At 45.3% G+C, this 26,316-nt stretch overlaps 1 protein-coding gene and 1 pseudogene across 1 annotated transcript; both read left to right on the top strand.

Moving 5' to 3' along the window:
- The first annotated feature begins 5,848 nt into the window (after window positions 1-5,848).
- LOC119366946 (putative invertase inhibitor) lies at window positions 5,849-6,558 on the top strand. The gene has a single exon (XM_037632615.1). The coding sequence runs from the start codon at window positions 5,849-5,851 to the stop codon at window positions 6,425-6,427; it is 579 nt and encodes a 192-aa protein (XP_037488512.1). The 3' UTR covers window positions 6,428-6,558.
- Window positions 6,559-12,429: 5,871 nt separating this feature from the next.
- LOC119360325 lies at window positions 12,430-12,907 on the top strand (annotated as a pseudogene).
- Window positions 12,908-26,316: the final 13,409 nt, after the last annotated feature.

Raw genomic sequence — 26,316 nt, 5'->3', positions numbered from 1 at the left:
CAAATACGCAATTAATATTTTCAAATACATGTCAAAAATCAGAATCGTAACGAATATTTTTATAGCACACTATTGTCAATTTTAAAGCTTTGTATTGACATTTGTTTTTCAAAAATTTGTCAAAAATATTTATCTGCAAGGGCATGAATATATTTGTTTTTCTTAATATTGTATTTATTTCTCATTTTTAACTGATTGACAATCTTTTTTACTTTTTAAAATATGTGAAATAACAATATCCTATTGATTTTTTTCTAAATGTACGTGCATGAACATATTCATTTTCCTCAATATTATATTTATATCTCATTTTTTAACTGGCTGACAATATTTTCTAAAAAAGAAATATGTGAAGTAAAATATATATTTTGACTTTTTTTTAAACATGGCTTGAAACTGTATGTTTTTTTATGTTTGCTTCTTTACTGTTCTGTTTCTTGTTTTTGCCTTCTGGTTAGTTTTTATTTTTCCTTGATTTTTTTTTAAATTTTCATTGTTTTTGTTTCTATTTTCCACCCTTTTTCTTTTTACAGGAAATATAAATATTTTCCGGATAGACACGTGAGTTTTTTTAAATACATGATCACTTTATAAAGTATGTGTACATTTTTTTTGAACATGTCAATATTGTATGGTGACATGGAACTCGGGTAATAGTCATGAAGGACAAAGTTGGCCCCGTGAACTGGGCCGACAACTCGGAGTCCATATCCTACACGGGGGTGCATCCGCAGTTTGAGTACAAGACATGTATATTACCAAAATTATTAGACCTAGTTGTAACCGACTAGGACATATATTTGTAAACAGTGAAAGATCTTAAAAGAATTTGCAGTTTCGAATTAGTATGTGTCAGTTAATCACTATTCATTTTGTCCATTTCTTCGCCTTCTTAGATCCTACAAGAATATTGGAATATGTTGTTAATTTCAACAAGAATGACTAGAAACTTACCTGAATAACAACGAAAAACTGAATACATGAAAGGATAAATTGAGTCCAGCTGTTGTAGAACAAGAAGGATTCCAATACTGATATATTTTGCAGGTAAAATTAACTTAAGATAAGGGGTTTCAGATTGTATTAATTTGAGAAAAATCAACAGACACATCTCTTGCTTTCAGAGCATCTTCTGCACATAGTCTAATTGCTTATCTTGTCAGCATTATCTTATCTCACCTGTGGCTAGAGGTGGAGCTGAGGAGGTCACATTTCCAGCAATTCCAAAATTCGCTTGATTTGTTGCAACAACGTTATTTGAGATTTTCATGTGGTTATGGAACTTAGAAAATCGAATTTAATTCCTGAGCTACAAGAATTGTTTTTCTCCGTAGCTGAAAAACGTAGAAGAAAGGCTACTGCGTCAAGGTATATATTCTTCTGCTGATGTTTTGTGATGGACTGACACACTTGTTGAACTAAATTCATATATAGTCTGACAAAACTGAAAGTCCAAAATTGTATGTGCTCCAAACTGTTTCACCTAAATATTTTTTTCAACAACCGACAAGAAAGCTGCCTAAACATCGAAAGATGCAAAGTGGCTACCATCGGCAAGAGATAATCTGAGCTTCCTTTACCGATACATCAAACTGGTGCAGCAGGGTTGCAGGAGTCAGTCAGAGAAACAAGTACCAAAAAGAACTTGGGCAGAGTATAGGACTACCACCTTCTCACTCTAACACAGCATGCATGTAGTAACTAGCAAGTGAACATTACTGCATACATTAAGACATCCGAATATAGGATTAATTATCGAATATAAGTACTTTAGCATAGAGGGTGCGCGTAAGGCAAGTATCTGAAACTAGAGGTCCTATACTCACCACACTCATAAGATTCATTACAGCTCCACCGGTAACTTAACCTAGTATCCAGAAATTGTGTTAACACCATCCAAAGTGCCTCGCAGTTTTCCATCTTTGAATCCTGCATCGTAGAGCCATTGTTTGGTCGCATCAATTACAGGGGCACATTAAGAAATCGGCTCACTGGAATGTTGGAATCAGGAATAGTAAGGTTTTCAATTTTGAAGATTTGACTCCACACTTGTAGTACCTATAAAGACATGAGGATTTCAGCTATTAAAGACTGATCGGATAATGAGATAAAACCAAGAGAAGCAAGAGCAAGGCTATACCAGCAGGTGCAAGCCAGTTCTGAATACAGACAAGACACTCAACCCGGTTTTTATTACCCGACTCAGACATTACTAGCCTCGCAGTTCTTGTTGCTGCCTTGCAGTCAGTACGGCGTGGTAGTGCCAATATATCGCGTGCCATCCGACCAATTGAAGGATAGGTCAGGCTATGTTCCTTCCACCATTGGAGCACACTGGACTCACCTGCTGGAAGCAGTTGCACCTCTTGCAAGTAATCGTCAAGTTCAGTCAGTGGTCGCTGACGATACGGATATTCGGTACATAGATACAACTCATGCAGAATATCTCTACCGCTGAACTCTCCCGTCCAAATTTTAGACCAAGAAGTGCGGTCAGGTTCTTCGGCCTGGTTTGAATATTCACCATAGAGGTTAAGCAGTGCGTCATGCACTTGGCAAATAAAATCTTCTATGTCGCCGTCCACGGTATAGGCACTTTGCACCGTGAAGGCTTGTATGCGTGACTTGATGTGTTCCAGACGGTATTTAGGATCCATGACCATAGGCATGCAAAAATGCAAGAAACAGACTTTCCAGCATTTCTTGAACTTCTTTTCCATATTCCGCCGCATAACGGAAATTCCCTCCTCCTCCTTGTCACGTAAAAAGACTTCGGCGAGTGTCTTGAACCTATCAATGTCAGTGTTGCGAAGCACCTTTTCCTTCACATTCCACACCTTATCAAACACTTTATCCGGGCTAGGCGATTTCTGGACCAAGTCCTTGTATCTATTGAAGTCTTGCAAGTATTTACAAATTTTCTGTGCTTTTTTCCAGTCATCCGCTGATGCGTATCTGTGCTTGTGATGATGTGCTAGTGAAGGGGTCGGATACATCCTGGAACACTTGCTGGTATCCTCCATGATAGTGTCAAGTTCGTCCAGCCCCACCTGAATAACCTCATCAAGTAAATGAGTTGCATAACGTGCCACAAACAAGCTCCGGTTTGCAGCAACTTTGTTCCTTTTCTGAAGACTGGTTTTGACATTTGAAGCCAATGAATCATCAATGAATGCGTCATCCAGTATAATGCTGAAAACCTTGCCATCAAGACCCCATTCTCCAATAGCTCGCAATATGGTATGACTTAGTTCTTCTGCTCTGCAAGAGGGGCCCACAGGGCTAAATCTGATGATCTTTTTCTGCTTCTCCCATTCGTCGTCGATATAGTGAACAGTCAAGCACAAGAATGCCTGCAGTGGACTGTAGTGCCACACATATGCACTCAGGCAAACACGGCATGGTAAAGCTGTTAACTTCTCCCTCAGCTTGGCCTTTTCTTGATCGAACAAGTTAAAGGTCTCATTCTTCAGGTCGAAGCGGGATGGAATCTTGACGGCAGGATTCAGGTCGGTAAGAAGCTTCCAAAAGTCAGCTTGTTCCACCATCCTTGTTGCATGTCCGTGCATGGCAAATGTCCTGACGAGTTCTTCACGAGAAATGTTCTGATGGGTCACTTGATTCTTCTTATTCTGATCAGTTGAAAGAACTGGGGAAGCTAGATTCGTCTGCTCGGGTGCTGCAGGTTCCTCATGAGACCCATTCTGAATAGCCTCCTGATTCTTTTGCCTCTTCTGAGTCTGAATCTCAGGGCTGCACTTGGAAGTGAGTCTTTTCTTTGGCTTTGCGCCCAAGAGCAGAGGACTAGGGGCACTGTCAGTGCTCTCATCTTGTTCATTGTTGGCATTGCCAGCTGCATGTTCCACACCTAGGCATAACAAAAATATTAGTATTTCTTTTTATAAAAAATATTAATATCTCAATATCAAACAAGTTGAGGTAAGTATTTCAATAAAAATAACCCTGCTAGGAGAGGTTAACTGAACATGCCTTTTGTTTTCCATATACAGTACAATAAGAGGGTTAACTTAGCAGATTTTCATCTGAGAGGTAAACTGAAAAGGCACAGTGGCTGGACATGAGGCGAATTGAGCAAGGAACTATACAGTGGCTGGACACTGAGATTAACCAATCAACTTTTTCATGCAGTAACAGGAATAATAGTGACAGGACCAATCAACATGTCAGCAGTGCTGTATATGCAGAACACTATTGAACAACCAAGCAAAGAAGCCTAACAGTAACATTTGAGGGACACACATGACTGTAAGATTAATGCTAATGAAATGAATCGTCCATTTCTCCTTTCCCTGTATGCAGTCGCTGAAAGCGTGAGACTGTCAGATCAATTCCCGTGTGTAATCAATGGAAAGGGGAAAAGTATAAAAAATCCAGAGAGGAAACAAGAGATTACGGATCCGTCGCCTCGAAATGCCTCAAAAGGAGCTTACCATTCACCATCCTCTCGTCTTCGTCGGTGCCGCCGCAGTCGGGATTGGGACTGCCACACTCTTGATCTGTGCCTACAGTTGCCACGCCCGCGCTAGGGAGGGATCGATCGGACGAGATGGCCGAGCGGAGTTGGGATCCCTTCGGACTGGGGAGCTCTAGGCCGGCCGGAATCGGGGGAGATGGGACGTGGGACGTGGGTGGCGGCGCCCTTGCCTCCGCGGCGGAATAAACGAGACGCCGACAAACAATTGGAGGGAAGAGGAGCCGGGCTTTCCCGCGGTTTTCCCCCTCCTCCCGCCAAGGCCTTGGAGGTTTTCGTCATGGGTGGGCTCCGTTTGCACATAGCCCAGTAGCCCAATACTTTGAGGCCACTATGGTCCATTGGCCAGCACTACCATTTTTCGTTCATCCCTAAAAAAAACATTTTCATTCCTTTGAAAAAAATGCACCATCATTTTCATCCTCGCACCCTCTCGCCCAAACCGTGGCGTGCGCGGGGGGAGCTAATCGGGTAATTAGTCCAGGGGAGTGCTGTGCGCCAGGTTTCGAGCGGTTAGATCTGACATTATCTCGCGGCCGAGTGTCTTCCTCATTTTTGCAATGGAAGTCGTGTTGTGAGAACCCTTTTGCAACATAGGCCTTGTTGCAGAGACATTTGCAACAAAGGTTGTATTTGCAACATAACCCCTCCATTCCAAAATAGATGACTCAACTCTATTCTGAAACGGAGGGAGTAGGTCTTATTGCATAAACGTTGTCGCGTGGCGCAACAATAGCACATTTGCAGGGACTGTTGTTGTGGCGACACCGGTGGTTGTGAGTGAGCTCGAGGAGGCGACAACCATGCATGGTTGTCCACGCCGGTGCTTCCTCGGGAGCGCAGGGCGACGGTGGACACAGACACCAGTGCTCTCCAGGGACGGCGGACGCAACTTGAGGACTTGGGGCGGCTACAGATGGAACCAGCGTCCTGCAAGGATGAGAGTTGGGAGAAAGAGAGGAAAATGGCTGGGAGAAGACAACAAAGCCTTTTGAAGATAAGGTAGGGGGCACGTGGCTGGTTGGGGCTAGTAAAAACATATGTGAACGTGTGCCGTTAGATCAGATGGGATCCAACGCTGTATGGGCGGTGAAACGCTGTCCGTTATAGCGCCACCATTCAAATGGGATTCAAAGTCTCAGTCGACGGATACTTAGCGAAACTGTTTTATTATACGTTCAATTTTGTTCAATGTGATGTAACTACTAAAAGGGTTTCACTTTGATGCATGAGCAACGAAGGGAGACGTTTCAACCATAAACGCAAAGTTATAGCGCCACCATTCCTCTAATTACTCCTACTACGTCCTCTTATATATAGCTCGAGTCTGACAGAGAAACAAATCAGACGACGACCATGGCTACTCTCCAAGCGCTCTCCTCCGTCCTCGTCCTGCTGCTCCTCGCGCAGCACGAGCGCACGGCGAGGGCGAGCACGCTGGAGGACACGTGCACGGTCGTCGCCTCCGGCGCTGGCGAGGAGGCGGCGCACCACTACTACGACTTCTGCGTGAAGACGCTGGGGGCGGACCCGGCGAGCGCGACGGCCGACGAGCTCGGCCTGGTGGTCATCGTGGTGAGGATCGCCATGGCGACCGCCAAGGCCACCGGCGACCGCATCGCCCGGCTGCAGGCCTCCGAGATGTCGCCCCGGCGGCGGCTGGTCCTGGACGAGTGCGCCAACGACTACGCCTTGACAGTGCGCTGGCTGGGGCGCGCCTCCATGGACTTGGCCGCGGGCGGGGACGAGGACCGGCTGACGGAGGCGGCCACCCTGCTGGAGCACGTTCGTGGCATGCCGGCGCGCTGCGACAAGGCGTTCGTCCTCTGGGCCGGCGAGAGGACGCCGCTGACCGACGCGGACCACGAGCTCAACGGGGTGACCGTGCTGGCGTTGAAAATCTTGCGCCATTGCTTAAATGACGGGGCAAAATGAGCAAGTAGCACGAGGCCTTCTTCTACCTCCGGAAGAAAATGATCATCTTTTCCGGCAGTGAAATATGAAGTTAATTGCACAGAAGTACCATAATTCGGGCATCACATGCAGATTGGTACCACGATTGCTAATTTTTACGTGTCAGTACCAATATTGATCCAAATTTTTAAAAAAAGGCTAAAACGCTGATTTATACGTATTGACAGTGTATCTGACCGTTGGGGCCCGCCTGTCAGGTGCCGACGTGGCATATTTTTTGCAGAAAACCCCTTAGCTTTATATGTAATCACATAAATGCCCATTTTTTCGCAGGGAAACCGCCATTGAGAAGGATTTTTTTTCGTTCGCAAGTTTTTCACGGACTTGTTCGAAAGTTTCCGGCGAATTGAACAAATAAATAACCGAAACGGTCGAAAAAACGCGCCCGAGGGCGATTCGAACCCGCGACCTTCAGGCCTGCGGCTGCGCGCGCTAGCCACTACGCCACAGCATCGCTGTTGACATTATACAGGAGAAAGGTTTGTTATACTAGCACACACACGCTGGGCCGGCAGCTGGGCCAAGCAAAGATATTGTTTTCTGTTTTCTGCGGAAGTGACGGTGTTCTGGACGCCTGAAGTGACGGTGCGGAACTGGCCGGCGTTGCCGTTTGCGTCTATCCACCCTTGCTGCATTCATTCGTGGCCTTGGCAGCAGGGCGCCATGCCGTGGACTTGTCACTGCCATCACTGCAACGCGTTGGTCTGCAAAAGGGATGTGTGAAGTGGTTCAGCTTGACGTCGCGCGAAGTTGTTAAAACGCAGTGCTGAACTTGCCCGTCCGTCTGAAATAACCAGGTGCAAGACAGTTCAGGTAGTTTGACATTCAGGTAGTATCAGTACTGGTACTGATGAAGGGCGTTGGTCTTCTTCCCGCAAGGAAAAAAAGAAGGCATTGGTCCTCAACATCTGTGTACAGATCCGATCACGGTTCAACAGATTGCAGCGGAACGGTGTTGAAAATAAGGGACCTCCAAGGTGAAGATAGAAGCGATTTACATGGCCAGGGCACTTGTAAAAAAGCAGAGCAAAAAAGAAGGGGAAAGATAGGGCTGCCAATGGTAATGACTGAGATTCAAAAGTTTCTGTCTGTCCTTGCCAGAACAGGATAAAGAGACTAATGCAGCGACAACAAAAAAACATTTGCTTTGTATAAAAAACGAACAAACAAATTACACTGCGTGTACAGGTGTCCTCAAAAACCAAACCAACAAATTCAAACATAACAAGTCCAGCAAGCTCATTTGGCTTTGCTTCTCAAAGATGTTCCGTACCACAAGGGAGGTAACTATGGGTGTTGAGTGCCTTCCCTTTGCTTTGTAAATCTCTGGCAGAGTTTGGCTATGCTATGGTGATATCACCATCAGTTTTGATTAATCATGCATCAGGAGAAACAACTCTGTAAATAACCTCCATATTTTCACTTGAAAGTTGGACAGCCTACAGGGAACAAAAGAAAAGGATAAGAAAATATGGTACAATAGTATGAACATTCAGTTCAAACAAGGTTACTTTCTAAGCTGGTTAACACCTTTTGTTCAAAGATATTCTGAAATCCAAAAACATTTGTATTATACTCCACATTATTCAAATGGAAGTTTGGTGTCATCTCCTCAAATTCAAGATATTCTGAAAATGGAAGTTTGATCATTTTTGTAATATATGTTGAACAATTTTCTTAATATATGTTACAAAAATTGTTCAACATATATTAAGATTTTTTTAACTTATATTGATCATTTTTGTAATAAATATTCACCGCGCATTATGTAAAAAAAATAATAGATGCAAAATGACCATAACATTTTTTAAGTTTATAGTGAACTTTTTATTCTGCCATATTTTTTGTAAATACACACTGAACATTGAACATTTTTTTATATACAATGATTTTATATAAATATACGATGAACTTTTTTTGTATTATAAAACCATTTGTCACCTATATATTGAACCTTTTTAAAACGATGAAAGTTTCATTCTCGGGTTCATATTTCTATTTGGCAAAAAATAACACATGTAGTAATCTGCATGTTTACCAAACTAATAATTTTCTCAAAGATAATTCTATTAATACAGCCTGTGTAAAAAGAAGAAAAAATGATCATTTTGCATCTACTAATTTTTTTGTAAAATATGGCAGGCTTTGCTTGGCCCAGCTGCCGGCCCAGCGTGTGTGTGCTAGTATAATAAATGTTTCACCTGGATCCCGTCAACAGCGTCGCTGCGGCCTAGTGGATAGCGCGCGCAGCCGCAGACCTGGAGGTCGCGGGTTCGAATTTCCGTTGCGCGCGATTTTTCGTTTCGGTTATATATTTGTTTAATTCGCCGGAAACTTTCGAACAAGTCCGTGAAAAACTTGCGAACGAAAAAAAATCCTTCTCAATGGCGGTTTTCCTGCGAAAAAATGGGCATTTATGTGATTACATATAAAGCTGAGGGGTTTTCTGCAAAAAATATGCCACGTCGGCACCTGACAGACGGGCCCCAACGGTCAGATACACTGTCAATACGTATAAATCAGCGTTTTAGCCTTTTTTGCAAAAATTTGGACCAATGTTGGTACTGACACGCAAAAATTAGCAATCGTGGTACCAATTTGCATGTGATGCCCGAATTGTGGTACTTCTGTGCAATTAACAACAATAAAATGAGTAATAATAATAACTTGCAAAATTTCCAATGGAGATTGTAGAACGCTGTGGTCTTATCAGTATTTATTTATTTCAAAAATGACGCTGAAGATTTTCTCTGATTCACAAGAGTTCATTCAGATCAGGCGAGGAAGGTTACCGTTCGATTTTCACTGACAATTAGGTTTTTGATTGAGAGTTCTGTGATTCTCCAGCTACATGTCTTGGGTACGTGGTACCTTTCTCTGACTCTTCTTTTCATTATGTAACCTCTCTGGCCTTTACAAAAAAGACGTTCTCTGGCGAAACGGGGGAAGGAAGGGGAGGATGGGGCGGCGGCGGAAGGAAGAGGAGGACGGAGCGGCGGGGAAAGTAAGGGAGAGGTGCGCGGTGAGGGCGTCGACGAGCTGCCGCGCAGTGCGCGGCGACGCGAGGGCGGCGTCCATGGTCGGAGCCGCGGGGGGTGTATGTCCGTGTCTCGGTAGCCGGTCGGAACTCGGGAATGGGGAGGAGCCACCGCGGGGGAAGCGTGCGCGAGCAGGAGAGGATGAGGGGGGAGAGTGAGGCTGGCGGCGAGATTGGATCTAGGGAGGGGATAGGGTTTGGGTGGTTGGAGGGCATGAGGGGGGAGGAGGGGGCGGCGACGATGGATCCGGGGAGGGGATAGGGTTTGGGTGGTTGGGCTGCCCGGGGGTGGGGTTCTTTTTCTTTCTTTCTATTTTTTTCTTTAGATAAATGCGATGGATGGATGGATGCCATGTCGTCGATCCATGGCACAAACATTTCAACCAATAAGAATAAAGCTTATGTAATTGTATGAACAGCCTTCTATGAATGCAGCTTCCGCTTCATGTCAGAAAAAAAGGAAAATGGATCTAGCTTCTGTTAGTTTGCCATCTTCTCCTAGAGAATATAATGACTAAATTTGTCATGTCACCATTTACAAATTCAGAAAAATGTTCATGTTTTTTTAGAGAACGAACTTGTTAATTTGTAGTTTTTTCAATCATGGCAACCCCCTATGCACATTGTATATCCTTTTTGCCATGTTATTCTAGAAAACATGGCAATTTTCTTAGCTTGTTTTTACTTTGTACATGGCAAAAATAAAGCAGAATAAGTTTTTTGTGAAAACATGGCAATTTCTGTTAAGCAACATGGAAATTCTTGTTAAAACCACATGGCAAGTCATAAGGAATTTTTTATTAAGTAAAATCAAATGGCAAAATTAGTTGTTCCATGGCAATTTTCTTTTTTCTTTTTCATGATGGCAAATTTAATTTTTGTATCATGGCTTCTTCTCTATCTTCTTTTCATGATGGCAAGTTTATTTTAGTACCATGGCAAAATGTATTATTCGTTCGCGGAAATTTCCATGTTCGTAGAACATGGCAAATTGTACTATTCTGTCATGGCAAATTATACTATTCGATCATGGCAATTTTCAACCCGCATTTTACCATGGTTATTTTCAGTCTGTAGGCCTAAAGAACATGGCAACTTTCCTTTTTGTAGCATGGTTAATTTATTTTTTATTACCATGGCAAATTTCATTTTGCATTTGCTATTGCAAATTTTTCTTTTTCTTACCCATGGGAAATTTACCTTTACTGCCATGGCAAAATTACATATCTTGCCATGGCAATTTTTTTATTTTTTTATTTTGCCATGGCAATATTTCCTTTTGCTTTGTCATGGCAAATTTTGGATTCATTGACATGGCAATTTTCACCTTTTGTTTCGCACGACAATATTTTCATTCATTGAGATGGAAAATTTACATTTATTGTTACGGCAAATTTACTTCAACATACATGGCAACATTTTGCTTTTTGGTTTTGCCATGGCAATATTTTTCATTAATTGACATGGCAAACTTGCATTTATTGCCATGGCAATTTTATTTTAACATACATGGCAAAATTTCCCCCTTTAGTTTTGCCATGGCAATTTTCCCTTTTGTTCCCCTGGGCAAATTCATGTCTACTGTCAAGGCAAAAGTACTTCAACATACATGGCAAACTTTAACTCTTTGTTTTGCTTTTACATGGCAATTTCTTTTCTTTTTCTTGACTTTCCATGTTGGCGAAATTATATTTTCTACCATGGCAATTTTATTTTCTGTGTCACGGAAAATTTCATTTTTTTCCTTTTCTGTTATTTTTTTAGCATGATGGCATTTTTATTTTACCACCATGGCAATTTTATTTTTTGTAACGTGGCAAATTATTCTGTTGGACCATGGCAATTTTTTTCTTTTTCTTTACTTTTCATAATGGCAACTTTATTTAGTTACGTCGCAAAGTTTTTCTTGTAACATGGACGATAAAAATTGTCTACCATGGCAAGCTCATTTATGTGCATACATCCTCCCTTTTTCAATTTTTCGATAAATTTCTTTTTAAGTAAATTATTTTTGAAATAAAACATGGTGATTTTTTCTCTAATAACAATAAAAACTATGTTTTTGTCTTTTTTTACTACGATGGCGATTTTATTTGATTACCATGGCAGTTTTATTTTTTATGTATTATACCATTGGACCATGGAAAATTATTTTTCTTCTTATTGTTCATGATGGCAACTTTATTAAATAATCCTTTTCGGGATGACCCGTCATGATGAAGCCCAGAGCGAATGTCAATTGGTTAATGAGAAGAAAAACAAATTTGGGCTTTCATTTGTCTCAGAAAAAAAAACTAGTTTTGTTCGCGCCGGAACTAATTTTATTTCCCACGACAATATTCGAACGACAATATTTTCCCTCGTACCTAACTTCAGTTCGGACCGCTCGCGTCCCGGCCCGAACGTTCAGCATATATCGAGGTCCTTTATTATACATTCAAATTCTTTTTTTCTATTTTTGAGCATCAGTACAGACACAAGCGCTCATATACACGCGCATACACTCACCCCTATGAACGCACTCACGCACACCCTACCCTTCGAGAGACTGAGCCGGCATACCATCTTGAGAATTACGAAGTCACCGTAGGCGCTTCGTCGTCGACGAGAACGTCTCCTCCGATTGAAAGCACATCGCCGGAAATCCTGAAATAAATTCAGAAATAATGCGAGCACCAGGATTTGAACCCTGATAGGTTGGGGATACCACTGTCCACCTAACCATCTCAATCACAGGTTGGTTCGCATTATACATTCAAATTCATTTAATGTGGTGTAACTACTAAAAGAGTTTCACTTTGATGCATGAGCAACAAATGGAGACGTTTGAAACCATAAACACAAATTTATAGCGCCAGCATCTAATTACTCCTTATACTCTTGTTATATATAGTTCGAGTCGGACAGAGAAACAAATCAGACGACCATGGCCCCTCTCCAAGCTCTCTCCTCCGTCCTCGTCCTCCTGCTCCTCACACAGCACGCGCGCACGGCGAGGGCGAGCACGCTGGAGGACACGTGCAGGCTCGTCGGCACCGGCGGGGCGCAGGACTACGACTTCTGCGTGAAGACGCTGGGGGCGGACCCGGCGAGCGCGATGGCCGACGAGCTCGGCCTGGTGGTCATCGCGGTGAAGATCGCCATGGCGACCGCCAAGGCCACCGGCGACCGCATCGCCCGGCTGCAGGCCTCCGAGACGTCGCCCCGGCGGCGGCTGGTCCTGGACGAGTGCGCCAACGACTACGCCTTGACAGTGCGCTGGCTGGGGCGCGCCTCCATGGACTTGGCCGCGGGCGGGGACGAGGACCGGCTGACGGAGGCGGCCACCCTGCTGGAGCACGTTCGTGGCACGCCGGCGCGCTGCGACAAGGCGTTCGTCCTCTGGGCCGGCGAGAGGACGCTGACCGACGCGGACCACGAGCTCAACGGGGTGACCGTGCTGGCGTTGAAAATCTTGCGCCATTGCTTAAATGACGGGGCAAAATGAGCAAGTAGCACGAGGCCTTCTTCTACCTCCGGAAGAAAATGATCATCTTTTCCGGCAGTGAAATATGTGATGTGCAACAATAAAATGAGTAATAATAATAACTTGCAAAATTTCCAATGGAGATTGTAGAACGCTGTGGTCTTATCAGTATTTATTTATTTCAAAAATGACGCTGAAGATTTTCGCTGATTCACAAGAGTTCATTCAGATCAGGCGAGGAAGGTTACCGTTCGATTTTCACTGACAATTAGGTTTTTGATTGAGGGTTCTGTGATTCTCCGGCTACATGTCTTGTGTACGTGGTACGTTTCTCTGACTCTTCTTTTCATTATGTGACCTCTCTTGCCTTTACAAAAAAGACGTTCTCATAACTAAATGTCTTTCTTGTGATTATGATAGGCCCACCTACGACACATGCATGTACACCATGTTTCTCTACTGTAATTTAATGTTATATTTAGATGTTACAAAAAAATTATTTACATGTTACACAAAAGAGTTCAGGGTTCACTTAGAGGAATAATTGCTTTGCAGGTATACATTTACTGAAAGGGACTGATGTGCTGAACTTTCGAGAATTCCGATTTGTCGTTAATATAACCTTTTCTCCTTTTGTTGAAATGTCCGAAGGAATTTCCCTTATTTTAGGTTTTCAACTTGAGGAGTTTCATGCTTTTTGAGTGGAGCCATCCACATATATAATATGATTCTCAAAAATTCATTATGAGGTAAAATCATTATATACATATTGTTTCCTGTATTTTTTATGTGAGTAGGGCCAGCTTATTGCATGATTAATAAGACATTTTTGTGTAGTTCACCGTTTATTTTATTATGTCTGTAAGATTTTTTGGTTATTTGGCCTCACAAATGTTCTTTTTTGAACAGCAACCAGCAGAGAACAAGAACAACAATAGTGATGAGAAAGGAAGGAGCCGAGTATGCCACACACTGATACGATGGTTTCCCCTGTGTTCTCTATATATGGTAATCCACTTCTTCACTGACTCAAATTGTTTACTGGTGAGCTAACAAGATGGTTTTGTCTTCCCTCTTTCTTTGTAAGTGAATGACTTCAGGTTCTTGGGCATTATTCAACTGCCATACTTGTGGGAAATAAATGTACTAAACTTGTGAGATGGATTGATTAATGGGCAGTGGAATGGGATTAGGGCTCGCAATTTACAAACAATGAGTTGCAACTATAAAGAATGGATTGATTAATAGGCAGCGGAATGGGATTAGGGCTCTGCATAGTTATGAGTTGCAACTACAAAGAATGGATTGATTAATGGGTAGTATAATGGGATTAGGGATCTGCACAGTTATGAGTTGCAACTACAAAGAATGGATTGATTAATGGGTAGTGAAATGGGATTAGGGATCGCAATTTACAAACAACTCAAAAACGCTAAAAGTAACAAAAATATGAGTCGCACTTGGGTACGTGGTTGAAAAGAAAATGAATCATTGAAATGCTTCTGCCTCCCAAAGAGGCGTACCAGCATTTTCATCAAAGGGAAAATGTTTCAGAATCTGGGGGTTTCTTCACCTACTACTGTAACTGTTGTGTGTAAACATGAGAGGTGTGCCTATCATTACATTCCATATTTGCTTGAATGCAAATGTTTTAACTATTATGTGTATATAAATGAGAGACGCATTACCTCCATATTTGTTGGCAGGTCAATGTTTCTAGATAGGGTGCTATTCAATTCTAACTGATTTGCTCCAGGTAAACCCACGGGTCCTCGTCCTAGGGTTTCCGCCGCTGCCATGGGCGACTCCCTTGCTTCCGCCCTAGTCTAAGCCGTTTCTCACCATGAGTCTACGTGGTAGTTCGTCCTCCGGATTATGGAGGGAGTCTAAGCCGTCTACGTTTCGTCTCGGAAGGAAGGAGGACACGTCTGGGGCCATGACCGGCAAGGGAACTGTGGCGGGCGGGACTCTCATAAGTCCTCCAGTCCGCCGCAATCTTCCTGGCAAGATCGCGCCTTTCAATAACCCGCTCTTCGACCCTGAAGCTACGTCTGCAGCAACCGCGCGCTCTCCGTCGATGTCGTCCACTGGCGATGGGGGTGAAAAAGGGGGGGCCGATGAGGCCCCTACCCACCCGAAGTCGTTCGGTGGCGATGCGATGGTGCCCGCGCGGGGTTCCGGAGGTCAGATCGAGCCGGCGGAAGAGTTTGATCACACCAGCAACTGGGATGAGAGGGAAAGTGTGGGACTGGATGGTCCGGAGGTCAGTATTGGCGGCGAGGTGAACCTAGATGATGATGTTGTTGTGGAAGAGGAACCTGCAGTGGAGCCGGTGGCGGTGCCGCCGCGATGGAGATTGCTCAGCCGTTACATCAGCATCGGGCGGCCAAACGTCGACGACATGACGGAACACTTCAGCGAGGTCTGGAAGGTACGAACAGACCTCAATATTGCAAGGATTAAGAACAATTGGTATGCGGTGACCTTCTTCTCCGAGGGATATTACAACTTTGTAGCAAGAGGAGGACCTTGGATTTTCAAGGGAAACACAATCATTGTTGGCCCGTTCAAGGAAGGAGAGCAACCTTCTGAGGCTGTACTGAATTCAGTCCCGATCTGGGTCCGTGTATCCAACGTTCCATGGGGAAAGCAGACTATTGCGTATGGCGAATTTCTTGCAGGCTTGTTGGGTACCATCATGGAGGTGGATGCAGAGGCTGATGGGAGCAGGGTTCGCGAGTTCTTGCGTATACGTGTGGACCTACCACTTGGCCGCCGGCTCCAGACCAAAATTACCATCGGCAAGGACCCGGCGAAACAAGTTATCTACCCACTCCGTTACGAGAGGGTGCCCCACTACTGCTTCTGGTGTGGATTCATAGGCCACGATGGCAACCAGTGCGAGAAGAAAAGGTTGGGTGTTCCGACCCGAGCATATGATGAAGGGTTGAGGTGCTCTCCGTACAGAAGTTTGAGAATAGATCAGCGTTTGTGGCACCTGGAACCCGGCCTGCAGCAAGACGGGGGCTGAACTTTGCTAGTAATGCTCCCTCTAAGGTTCTTGGAAAGCCAAGAGAGAGGCCTAGAGGGAAGGGAAGTCAAGAGCAGCAGCAAACACCAGAGATACCAGTACGGGTTGATGCTCACGACGGTTTTGGCGAACACAGCAGCTCTGACAGACACAACATGGACACGGACATTTCTGATCGTGTTTTAGCTATGCGTGTACACTTGGCTGGGCAGAGAGCTGAGGCCAGCAGAGTCCGTACGGTGCGGGCATCATCTGAACCTCCAGAGTTCGTCTTCCTTGGAGGTAGAATACCTGCGCCCCTGCCACTTTCAGTACGCCCACCTGGGAGTGAGCCGAGCCACAACAGCAACCTTGGGAGCAAGGATACGATCCCGGCCATGCGTAACCTTCACGACTCCTCGGATTTTTCATCTGCCGAATCCGATCAATACATGCAAGAGGCTGATTCTGCTCTGGGGAAGAGATTTTCACGTGGGCAAGCGTCCGACGACCTGAATCCCAACCAGGGAGCTATGGTGGTGCATGCAAAGAGGGGCGTTGTCAACAAGCAGAAACGAGGGAAGATTCAGTAGTGGCAAAGGCAAGAATCAAGATGAGGAGAAGATGGACTCGGACATCATGGATGGAGTGGAGGCAACCGGCCTTGGGGCCGCCGGTAAACTGACGGGGTCGGGTGCGCCGCCCCGTCAGGAGCAATGAATTGGCTAAGTTGGAACTCCCGGGGGGCGGGGAATCCCTCGACAGTTCATGATCTCGCGTCTCTTGGTATGACGCAATCCCCAAGTCTTGTTTTCTTGTGTGAGACTAGGCAAAATAAAAATAAGATGTATCGTTTGCGTAATAGGTTAGGGCTTTCTGGTTTTGAAGGAGTCAGTAGTAATGGTCGTAGTGGTGGCCTAGCACTATTTTGGCATGAGTCTATGTATGTCGATGTGCAGGAAGCTAATGAAAGATTGATTGACGTGTATTTGCGTGTGTCCCCGGACAAGCCATTATGGAGAGCTACATTTGTTTATGGCGAACCGAGAGTAGAAAATAGACACATGATGTGGGATAAGCTCAAAGGTCTGCATGCTCAGAGCGCTCTGCCATGGGTGACTATCGGTGACTTCAATGAGGCTATGTGGGATTTTGAGCATCAATCAGAAACTCCGAGACATGCTGGTCAAATGATTAATTTTCAGGATGCACTTGAAGCTTGTGGACTCACTGATCTTGGTTTTTCAGGGCACCCCTTCACATATGATAATAGGCGGAGTGGCCGGGCGAACATCCAAGTTCGGCTGGATAGAGCGGTGGCGTCCAATGACTGGAGAGACATGTTTATGCAAGCTTCGGTGGCACACCTTGTGTCGCCAGCGTCGAACCATAGCCCGCTGCTCCTCAAGTTCTCGCTGGAACAGGACAGGCGGCCTCGCAGCAGCCGCCGGTACGAGTTGATGTGGGAGAGATCGCCGGCGTTAGAGGCCATTATCGCAAACTCTTGGTCAAGCAAAGGTACGAAGAGGAACCTGGGAGATGTACGGGAGGCCCTTGCTACTGTTATGGCTGATCTACACACTTGGAGTAATAAAACTTTTGGCAATGTTACACGGGAGCTAGAAAAGTCACGTACTAGGCTTGATGAACAAGATGAATGAGCTGTTTTACAGGGAGGAAATGTTGTGGCTCTAGAGATCTCAGATTGTTTGGCTAAAGGAAGGGGATCATAACACCAAGATGTTCCACAGGAAGGCAGTTTGGCGAGCGAGAAAGAATAAAATCCGAGGGCTGGCGGATGAGGCGGGTGTTATGCACACCGATCAGGCCAACATGCTACAGATGGTAAAATGTTATTTTCATAATTTATTCACAGCTGACCCAATGTTGGATCCACATGATGTGTTACGGCTTATACAGCCCAAGGTGTCCGTGGAGATGAACAATAATCTATGCAAGGATTTTACCGATGAGGAGATTTCTAATGCAATGTTCCAGATAGGGCCCCTAAAGGCGCCGGGGCCGGATGGGTTCCCCGCGAGATTCTTCCAGCGGCATTGGGCGGTTATGAAGGATGACATAATTAATGCGGTTAAATTATTTTTTGCCTCTGGAGTCATGCCGGACGGGATAAACAGCACGGTCATTGTTTTGATCCCCAAGATTGACTCGCCGTCCCGACTCACTGATTTTCGGCATATCAGTCTCTATAATGTCATATATAACGTGATAGCCAAATGCCTGGTCAATAGGTTGAGGCCTATTTTGGATGAGTTGGTGTCCCCAGAGCGGAGCGCCTTTGTACCGGGCAGATTAATTACAGATAATGCATTAATCGCTTTTGAGTGTTTTCATGCGATCAAACAGGAGAAGGACCCGGAGCAGAGCTTTTGTGCCTATAAACTGGACCTGTCCAAGGCTTACGATTGGGTAGATTGGGGTTTCTTGGAGCGAGTGATGCAACAGATGGGTTTCTCTCACCGATGGGTGGATTGGATAATGAGGTGTGTCACCTCGGTGAGGTATTGTGTGAAAGTCAATGGAGCCCTCTCGGATTCATTCGCACCGTCTCGTGGACTACGGCAGGGAGACCCCCTCTCACCTTTCCTTTTCCTTTTTGTTGCTGACGGTCTTGATACTATTCTAAAACAGGAGATTGCAGCCAACCGCCTCACTCCACTCCGGGTGTGCGCCCAAGCTCCAGGCATCTCACACCTCCTGTTCGCGGATGACACCTTATTGTTCTTTCGTGCTAATGGAGAGGAGGCTGCCCAAGTCAAAGAAGTTCTCAGTACATATGCTAGAGCTACGGGCCAGCTCATAAATCCTGCCAAGTGCTCTATAATATTCAGCCCCAAATGTTCACAAGCTAACAAGCAGGAGGTCATGCACAACTTGGACGTGGTGAATATGAGCTTTGAGGAAAAATATCTTGGCTTTCCAAAGCCAAGTGGCCGCTTTTCAAAAGGAAACTACACAATCTTCAGCAACAACTGACAAAGAGAATTATACAGTGGGGAGAATTGATGTCCCAAGCAGGACGTGAGGTTCTTATTAAGGCGGTGGCGCAGGCCCTACCCACCTTTCTAATGAGTTTGTTTAAATTTCCTGCAAGCACCTGCGATGATTTGGGGCGGATGATTCGTAGCTACTGGTGGGGCGCGTACAGAGGCAAGAGGAAAACCCACTGGAAATCTTGGGACTCGATGCTGAGGCCCAAATCGGCTGGGGGTATGGGATTCAAGGACTTCAGACTCTTCAACCAAGCAATGTTAGCTCGGCAAGCATGGCGTATTTTGGTCAACCCGAAATGTCTTTGTACGCGCGTCTTGAAGGCAAGGTATTTCCCTAATGGACGATTAGAAGATACTGTTTTCACTAGCAACGCGTCGCAAACTTGGCAGGCCATTGTGCATGGGTTGGAATTGCTGAAGAAAGGCTTAGTCTGGCGCATCGGTAACGGGCAGTCGGTCCGAATTTGGCGGGACTCCTGGATACCACACCCTGTTGGTCGGCCACCAATTACCCAACAGGGAAGGTGCTGTCTCCGCCGAGTCTCAGAGCTACTAGACAAGCATGGTGCATGGCACGGAACCCTACTTCAACAGTACTTTTTGCCCGTTGATGTTCAGGAGATACTAAAGATTAAAGCGTCCCCTCGGCTGGGGGCAGATTTCCTTGCATGGGGTGCAGAACGTACTGGTATCTTCATCGTACGTAGCGCGTATCGGCTGGCGCTTGAGGACAAGCTTTGTCCCTCTTCAGTCGCAACGAGCAGGGCACCGTACGGACGACGTGCCGTCTGGGCATTATTATGGAGGTGCCCTGCTCCTCCTAAGGTGCGTGTGTTTGCATGGCGTTTGTCTACTAACTCCCTTGCCACATGGTCTAATAAATTCAGTCGACACATGGAGGTTACTGATATATGCCCATTATGTCGTCTCGAGCGCGAGGACACTTTTCATGTGTTTTGCAGGTGCCCTCGGGCGGTGCATTTGTGGCGGACTATGGCGGAGGTGTGGAGTATACCGGACATCGAGTCAGTCCGTAACACCGGCCCAGAGTGGCTCCTGAACCTAATTGTAGAAAGCAATGAAGGGGACCGGCTGCGCCTGATTATGCTGTTGTGGAGATGTTGGCATGTGTGCGACGAGATCACTCATGACAAACCGGTGCCGCCTGTGGAGGTATCCCATCGCTTTTTGCAGAGCTAAGTAACCTCACTGCTCGGGATCCAGCAGTATCCAAAGGGAGATTAGGACAAAGGGAAGATGACCATCCAACAAGAAGGTGCAGAACAACCTATATCACATGTGGGAGGTGTGCCACGAATAGTCCACAAATGGAGTCCCCCACCCGCCAACTGGACGAAGCTGAATGTCGATGGCTCCTTTTCCCATGATGACGGGAGGGCCGGGACGGGAATGGTGCTCCGTGACCAGGAAGGGGCCATTATTTTCTCCGCGTGTCGCTCGCTATGGTCTTGCCCGGACCCTCTACATGCCGAGCTGGCTGGGTGCATGGAGGGCATAGCTTTGGCCCTCCAATGGACGGAGTTGCCGTTTATCGCCGAGTGCGATAGTCTGCAGGCAGTGCAACTGAACAATGCCTCAGGACAAGACCGCTCGCAGTATGCCATGGTGGTCTCAGAAGTGAAGCATCTTATGAGTGAAAGGGAGTGTCATGTTATTCATATTTCTCGAGATCAGAATAATGTAAGCCATGCGTTGGCGAACTTTGGAAAGACGGAGGACCGTACTGTGGTCTGGCTCCGCTCCGGCCCAGACAATATCCCTAGCTTGTGTAGGGAGGACCTTCTTGGCTCTTGAGTAATACAAATCCCTTTTACCCCGCAAAAAAAATTCTAACTGATTTAACATAAACATTTTGGCTAAAAAAAGGTTAATCAATTGACAATATTGCAACATATGCATGAGGATCCCTCGGAAAAAAAACATATGCATGAGGATAATATTTATGCCCCGTTGAAACGCACGAGCAATTATCTAGGATGATGGGACTTAACAAATTGTCAAATTTGGAGGGAACACCAGATGGATTTGGATTGGGCTGACAACAAGTGAAGTAATAATAATAGAGTGGTCAAAGAGCTGAAGTTGAGGGGCTCCTGATAGATCCATTTGTTCGCCCGTGGCAATGCACGGGTGTTCTACTAGTTTTCATTAATAGATCCATTTCCCCTCAATCTCTGGCTAATTCTTTGGGGCGTGCTACGCGTCGGCCGGCGGATCTTTTTAAAAGATCCATCGGGTTCTGAGCCTTCGAATCTGACATGATCTCGCGGCCGAGCGTCTTCCTCACTTTTGTAACAGAAGTCGTGTTGTGAGAACCCTTTTGCAACATAGGCCTTGTTGCATAAACATCGTCGCGTAGCACAACACTAGCACACTTGTGGGAATTGTTGTTATGGCGGCACCAGCGGTTGTGACTGAGCTCGAGGAGGCAACAACCATGCATGCTTGTCCACGCCGGTGCTCCCTCGGGAGGGCGGGGCGATGGCGGACGCGGCTCCCCGTAGATGCGGATGCCGGTGCTCTCCCGATACGGCGGACGCGACTTGAGGACTTGGGGCGGCTACAAATGGAACCTGCGTCCTGCGGGGATGAGAGTTCGGAGAAAGAGAGGAAAATGGCTAGGAGAAGACAACGGAGGTTTTAGAAGATAAGGTAAGGGGCACATGGCTGGTTGGGGCTAGTAAAAACATATGTGAACGTGTGCGGTATGATCAGATGGGATCCAATGTTGTATGGGCGGCGGAACGTTGTCCGTGATCGGTGAATGATTTCTCTAAACTTTTTTACCATTTGTTAATTACATTTGTCAAAATTTTATTGTGGAAGTGGCTATATCTCAGTTGACTGAGACTTAACCTCAGTCAAGTGATATAGTAGAAGGAGAAAAAGAAAAGAAAAATGAAGAATCCTTTTTGCATGGATCTCCATGCAAGATCAAAGGAATATAGCATCGATTGAGACAAAACAAAGTGTCAGTCGACGGAGTACTTAGCAAAACTGTTTTATTATCAGAATCAATTACTTCCGAACGACAAGTATTTTAAGCTTTTGGGCCGAACATGCTTTTCATCATTGGGTTTAGGTATGAATCTTAGAACAGAGGAAATTAGCCAGGTCAGCTTTTTATTTCGTTCGAGGAAATTGACTACCGCCGCGAACGCTCCCCACCACCACTCCTGTGTTTCCCCGTCCCAGCCACTCCTTACCCATTTCTCTGCCACACAGTCGCCCCATCTACCCCCCACCAACACCGTCCCATCCCTTTCGTTTACTCTGGCGACGGTGTTGGCGGCGATCCCAGCGTGGTTCAGTGGCGCTATGTGGAGATGGAGGCTCACGAGCATCATGCGGTTGGTGGATCTCGGCTGCTGCGGCCATGTCGATGGCGGCGGAGGCGAGGGACCCACGCTTGCTGGTGTCGTGATTCCAGTGGGCCGGAGCTGCTGGAGGTGAGGACCGGAGGTGCTCCTTTCTGCGCGTTGTCTCCGTCAGCCACCTCGACCCCTGGTGGAGGGGCGGTCTCAAGTCTGACCGACGGTTTCTCGGTGCGCGGCCCCGTGTCGACGGTGGCAGATAGACCGGCTGTATGCCTGGTTGTGCTGCTGTTTTGGAGGGTAGGAGATCAGGATCGCGGGTGCCCGCGCCCTATCTAAAGCTGGGAGGGAGACGCTCTTGTGTAGTTGTGTGTGCCCGTCGTTGCAGCAGCAGCTCCTCTCGTGCACGCCAGCAAGAGCTCCGCCGCCAACTCCTGTCGCTTTGGGTCTTACATCATCTGCCGCATCCCCAAACATCATCGATTGTGGCCCTATCCGGTGAGCACCAATCTCTCTTTTTTGCTTGTAACTAGATGCTGCTTTGTGGCACTACAAGAAATATGTCAACTTGTGACCCTCGCTATTGGGCATTGAAAGGTCATTGTTTTTCATTTGCGACCTTTTTGTGACCAAAAACAGAAGGTCAAAAGCTGGCGGTCGTAAACTAAAATTAGTGACCTTCTTTGTGATATGTAAAAGGTCGTTGGTTCCATGACCAAATTTTTGGTCACTAGCAACCTCCCCATGCCACGTAGGCATCCAGCGTGGCAAGCTGGTGTGACACAAGATTCAGCCGGTCCAATTCGGTTTTCTACATGGGCCAAGCCCAACAATTCGGCCTTTTTACTCTATATTTTCTCTATTAATTTTCTCTAGCTATATGGGCCTGGCCCAACAATTGGGCCTTTTTATTTTCTAGGCATGGCCTTTTGCGGTCCATTTCATTTTTATTTTTGAGGGTTTTTTGTGGTCCAGTTTTCAGATGGGTCCCAATTGTCAGATTTTTCCTGGCAGTAGATCCACATCGCTTTTTAAGCAGTATATATAAAACAGAAAGAAGAAAAGAATATGAAATTCTTCAAATAACAACTAAAATAGGTTTATTACAATATATTCTGTACAGAACAAAACATGTGAAACTCCATACACTCGTTCACATCACAACAACCATTTTAACCTAAAAAATATTGCATGCCCAGGAACTTAAAACTTCGCGTACATAACCATACAATATTCCACACAATCACAAATATTGTGATTGAAAAATAAAACACTCTGCCAAGTTAAAGCTAGCTATTCTTGGATACCACGGAACATGCTCTTCAACATAGGAAGAAGTCATCAACGGTGTTCTATCAACAACACAAGCTCCATTCACCTACAAGAACAGAATGGAATACCAAGTACTTGGATCGTTCAAGCAGATTACAACCAACATATATATATGTAGAAGTACATCAGGAAATATGATGGAGCAATCGGACAACAAATACATTAAGTAAACAGCCCAACCGATGAGTGATGATGACAAGCAAAGAGTATAAACCCAGGTTTGGACATAAATAGTGTCAACTCAAGCAGAACATAATAAGGCAGTAAACTCAAGCAGAACATAATTAAGCACGATGAAAGGGACCATCCAATTAAATTCCATTCCCATCTTCTTCAGTAAGGACAGGCAAAACATCCCAGCATATCTCAAGTCGATGAATTATTCTAGCAATAACCAAATTAGAAACATCCCTTGTTGTTCCATTTAACCATACTACAAGACTGTAGAAGAATCACTCTTGGTGAATCAAATCATAGCAAATCGAGCAACAGATACAAGAGGCACATCAGGCCTAGCCATTTTTGTTTCAGTAATTTAGAAAGAGGGGCGATGGGGCACAGAACCTTGAGGCCGTGTTATGGGGTTGTGTTTGATGAAGGTTGCCCTTTGGGGCGGCAGCTGCAGCTTCGCCAGATGCAGCATCAGCACCTCCAACCGGCACGACGGCGGTGACAGCACAAATGGTCACCTGTGTGACATTTCAGATCATCATTACAGAATTTAATTTATTTATTCAAGACGCAAGCAGCAAAGATAGTGTCCACCTTCGCATATAGAACCGAGCATAGATTTACAGCACATCAATGATTCAAGTAGTTCAAGACTTAATTACTTTTTCAACATCAGGGTAAGAGATATGGAACAAAAATGCACAAATGGTGCCTATCGAGTGAGAGCAAGCAATATAAAGGGGCACAACTGTGTGAAACTGTTATCAGCATTGTTTCAAAGTTTACTGTGGCATATTTTTCATGATCAATATGACTTCTTATAAATAATAACCAATAGTACTGCCGCCAGATCCTTACACATGTATAATGGCATGAATAGAGCAATAGAGCAATGCCCAATCCTTACACATGTATAATGGCGTGAATATGCAAGTTAGACCTAGATGTTACTAACAAGTGTTATTTGCATAATTAATGAATAAGTGTGGTATTTCTGACTAGCCAGAATCAATCTTTGTGCATACATCTGGCCATGTTGTTCCTTGCCAAATAAGCTCCCAAAAGCAGTATTAATAAAATTGAAACAGAATAACATTTACAGGACTACATGAACCACAACAAGAAATTTTCTGTTGCGAGTAAGCTACTTGCCTTTGTCCATTTGCTCCCACCAAGTCAATCTATTATACATCCCTTGATCATCAGCGAATGGAGTTCCCTTCTTCCAGTGGAAGAAGTTGTATGTAATCTGAAATGAAGATTCAGTTAGGAAAGCAATGACAATAGAGAAATAATTTCTAGATAGTATGTTTCAAGCTATAATCTTATGAGAAAAATAGCAATAATTTGTACATCCAGAATTGAGGTTGGGCCAACTAGAACTACAGTATTTACTGCCAGAATGATTTCATGAATTTTTCCACTACATGATTATATTTAAAGTAGCAAAAGAATTATTAAATGCAGGCTATTTATTTGGCTATTATGAAACAGTAAACCTTCAAACTAGAATACACTTTATTAGTTGGCAGGATTGGCGAATGCGTCGTAGCAATCTAAGAAACAGAAGTGCATTTCTATGTGGTAAAATGATGTGCCTAGTTGCTGAAAAATGATGTTTATTTATGTTGACAGAATGCTTTTGAGGAGTTGGCATCCAGTTCTTATTGAGCTATACAAGGAGGCTAGAATTGAGCATTGTCGTGCAACTAGGGACTTGAGTAGCTACGGCTGCTATGTGCAACATGTGCTCATCAACAACACAAATTCCCACGCTCATCAATTAGTAGAAATGAAACTGATAGTAGTATAGTAGGTGTGGTCTGGTCCTAGCAGCAAAAAAACTTGTCACTTATGCATCAGAGAGAGGGGGGCTACCAAATTGAGTTGCTCTTTCATCCATGGTGGCGTCCCTGCATCCATGTAGGTGCTGCTGCTGCTGACCTTGAAGATGCAGCTCGTCGTTCTGCTGTTGTACCAAACGAACCTTGTCGCTGCTGCACGCATAATAACAAATAAGAAGTGGTTTGTCAGATCAAACCGGAACCTTCCATGAGAGAGAGAGAGATGGAGAGGGAGGGAGGGAGATTTCAAACCATCCATGGGCAGTAGCTAGGAGGAGTGGGCAGAGCAGAGGAGGGAGCAGCATCTAGGAGGAAGAGGCAGAGCAAAGGAGGGAGCAGCAGCAGCACAAGAGCAACCTGCACACAAAACAAACAAACAAACGCAGGAATCAGAAGTGAGGAGAAGAAGAAATGGCCGGTTGCCGACTGCCGGAATTGCCGGAGATGGCCGGCTGCCGACTCGCGTTTGCCATGGATGTCTCCGCCACCGCGCCCTCATCGCCCCGTCCCCATCCATCCATTGGTGGGTGGGTGAAGGGCTACAGTGTCGGGCCTCATCCGCCCATGGGTCGGACGGACCTGAGGGAGGGAGAGCTAGGGAGCGAGGGAGGGAGGTCGCGGTGGTGATGGGGTTGGGGGAG

This window comes from Triticum dicoccoides, chromosome 2B, assembly GCF_002162155.2.
Source record: "Triticum dicoccoides isolate Atlit2015 ecotype Zavitan chromosome 2B, WEW_v2.0, whole genome shotgun sequence".
Lineage (NCBI taxonomy): Eukaryota > Viridiplantae > Streptophyta > Magnoliopsida > Poales > Poaceae > Triticum > Triticum dicoccoides.
Note: the sequence above shows the minus strand (reverse complement) of the source record. Positions and strands in the feature narration are given on the sequence as shown.

Excerpts from the sequence above, each read along its gene's own strand:
- LOC119366946 (XM_037632615.1), top strand. The coding sequence starts at position 5,849 with ATGGCTACTCTCCAAGCGCTCTCCTCCGTCCTCGTCCTGCTGCTCCTC.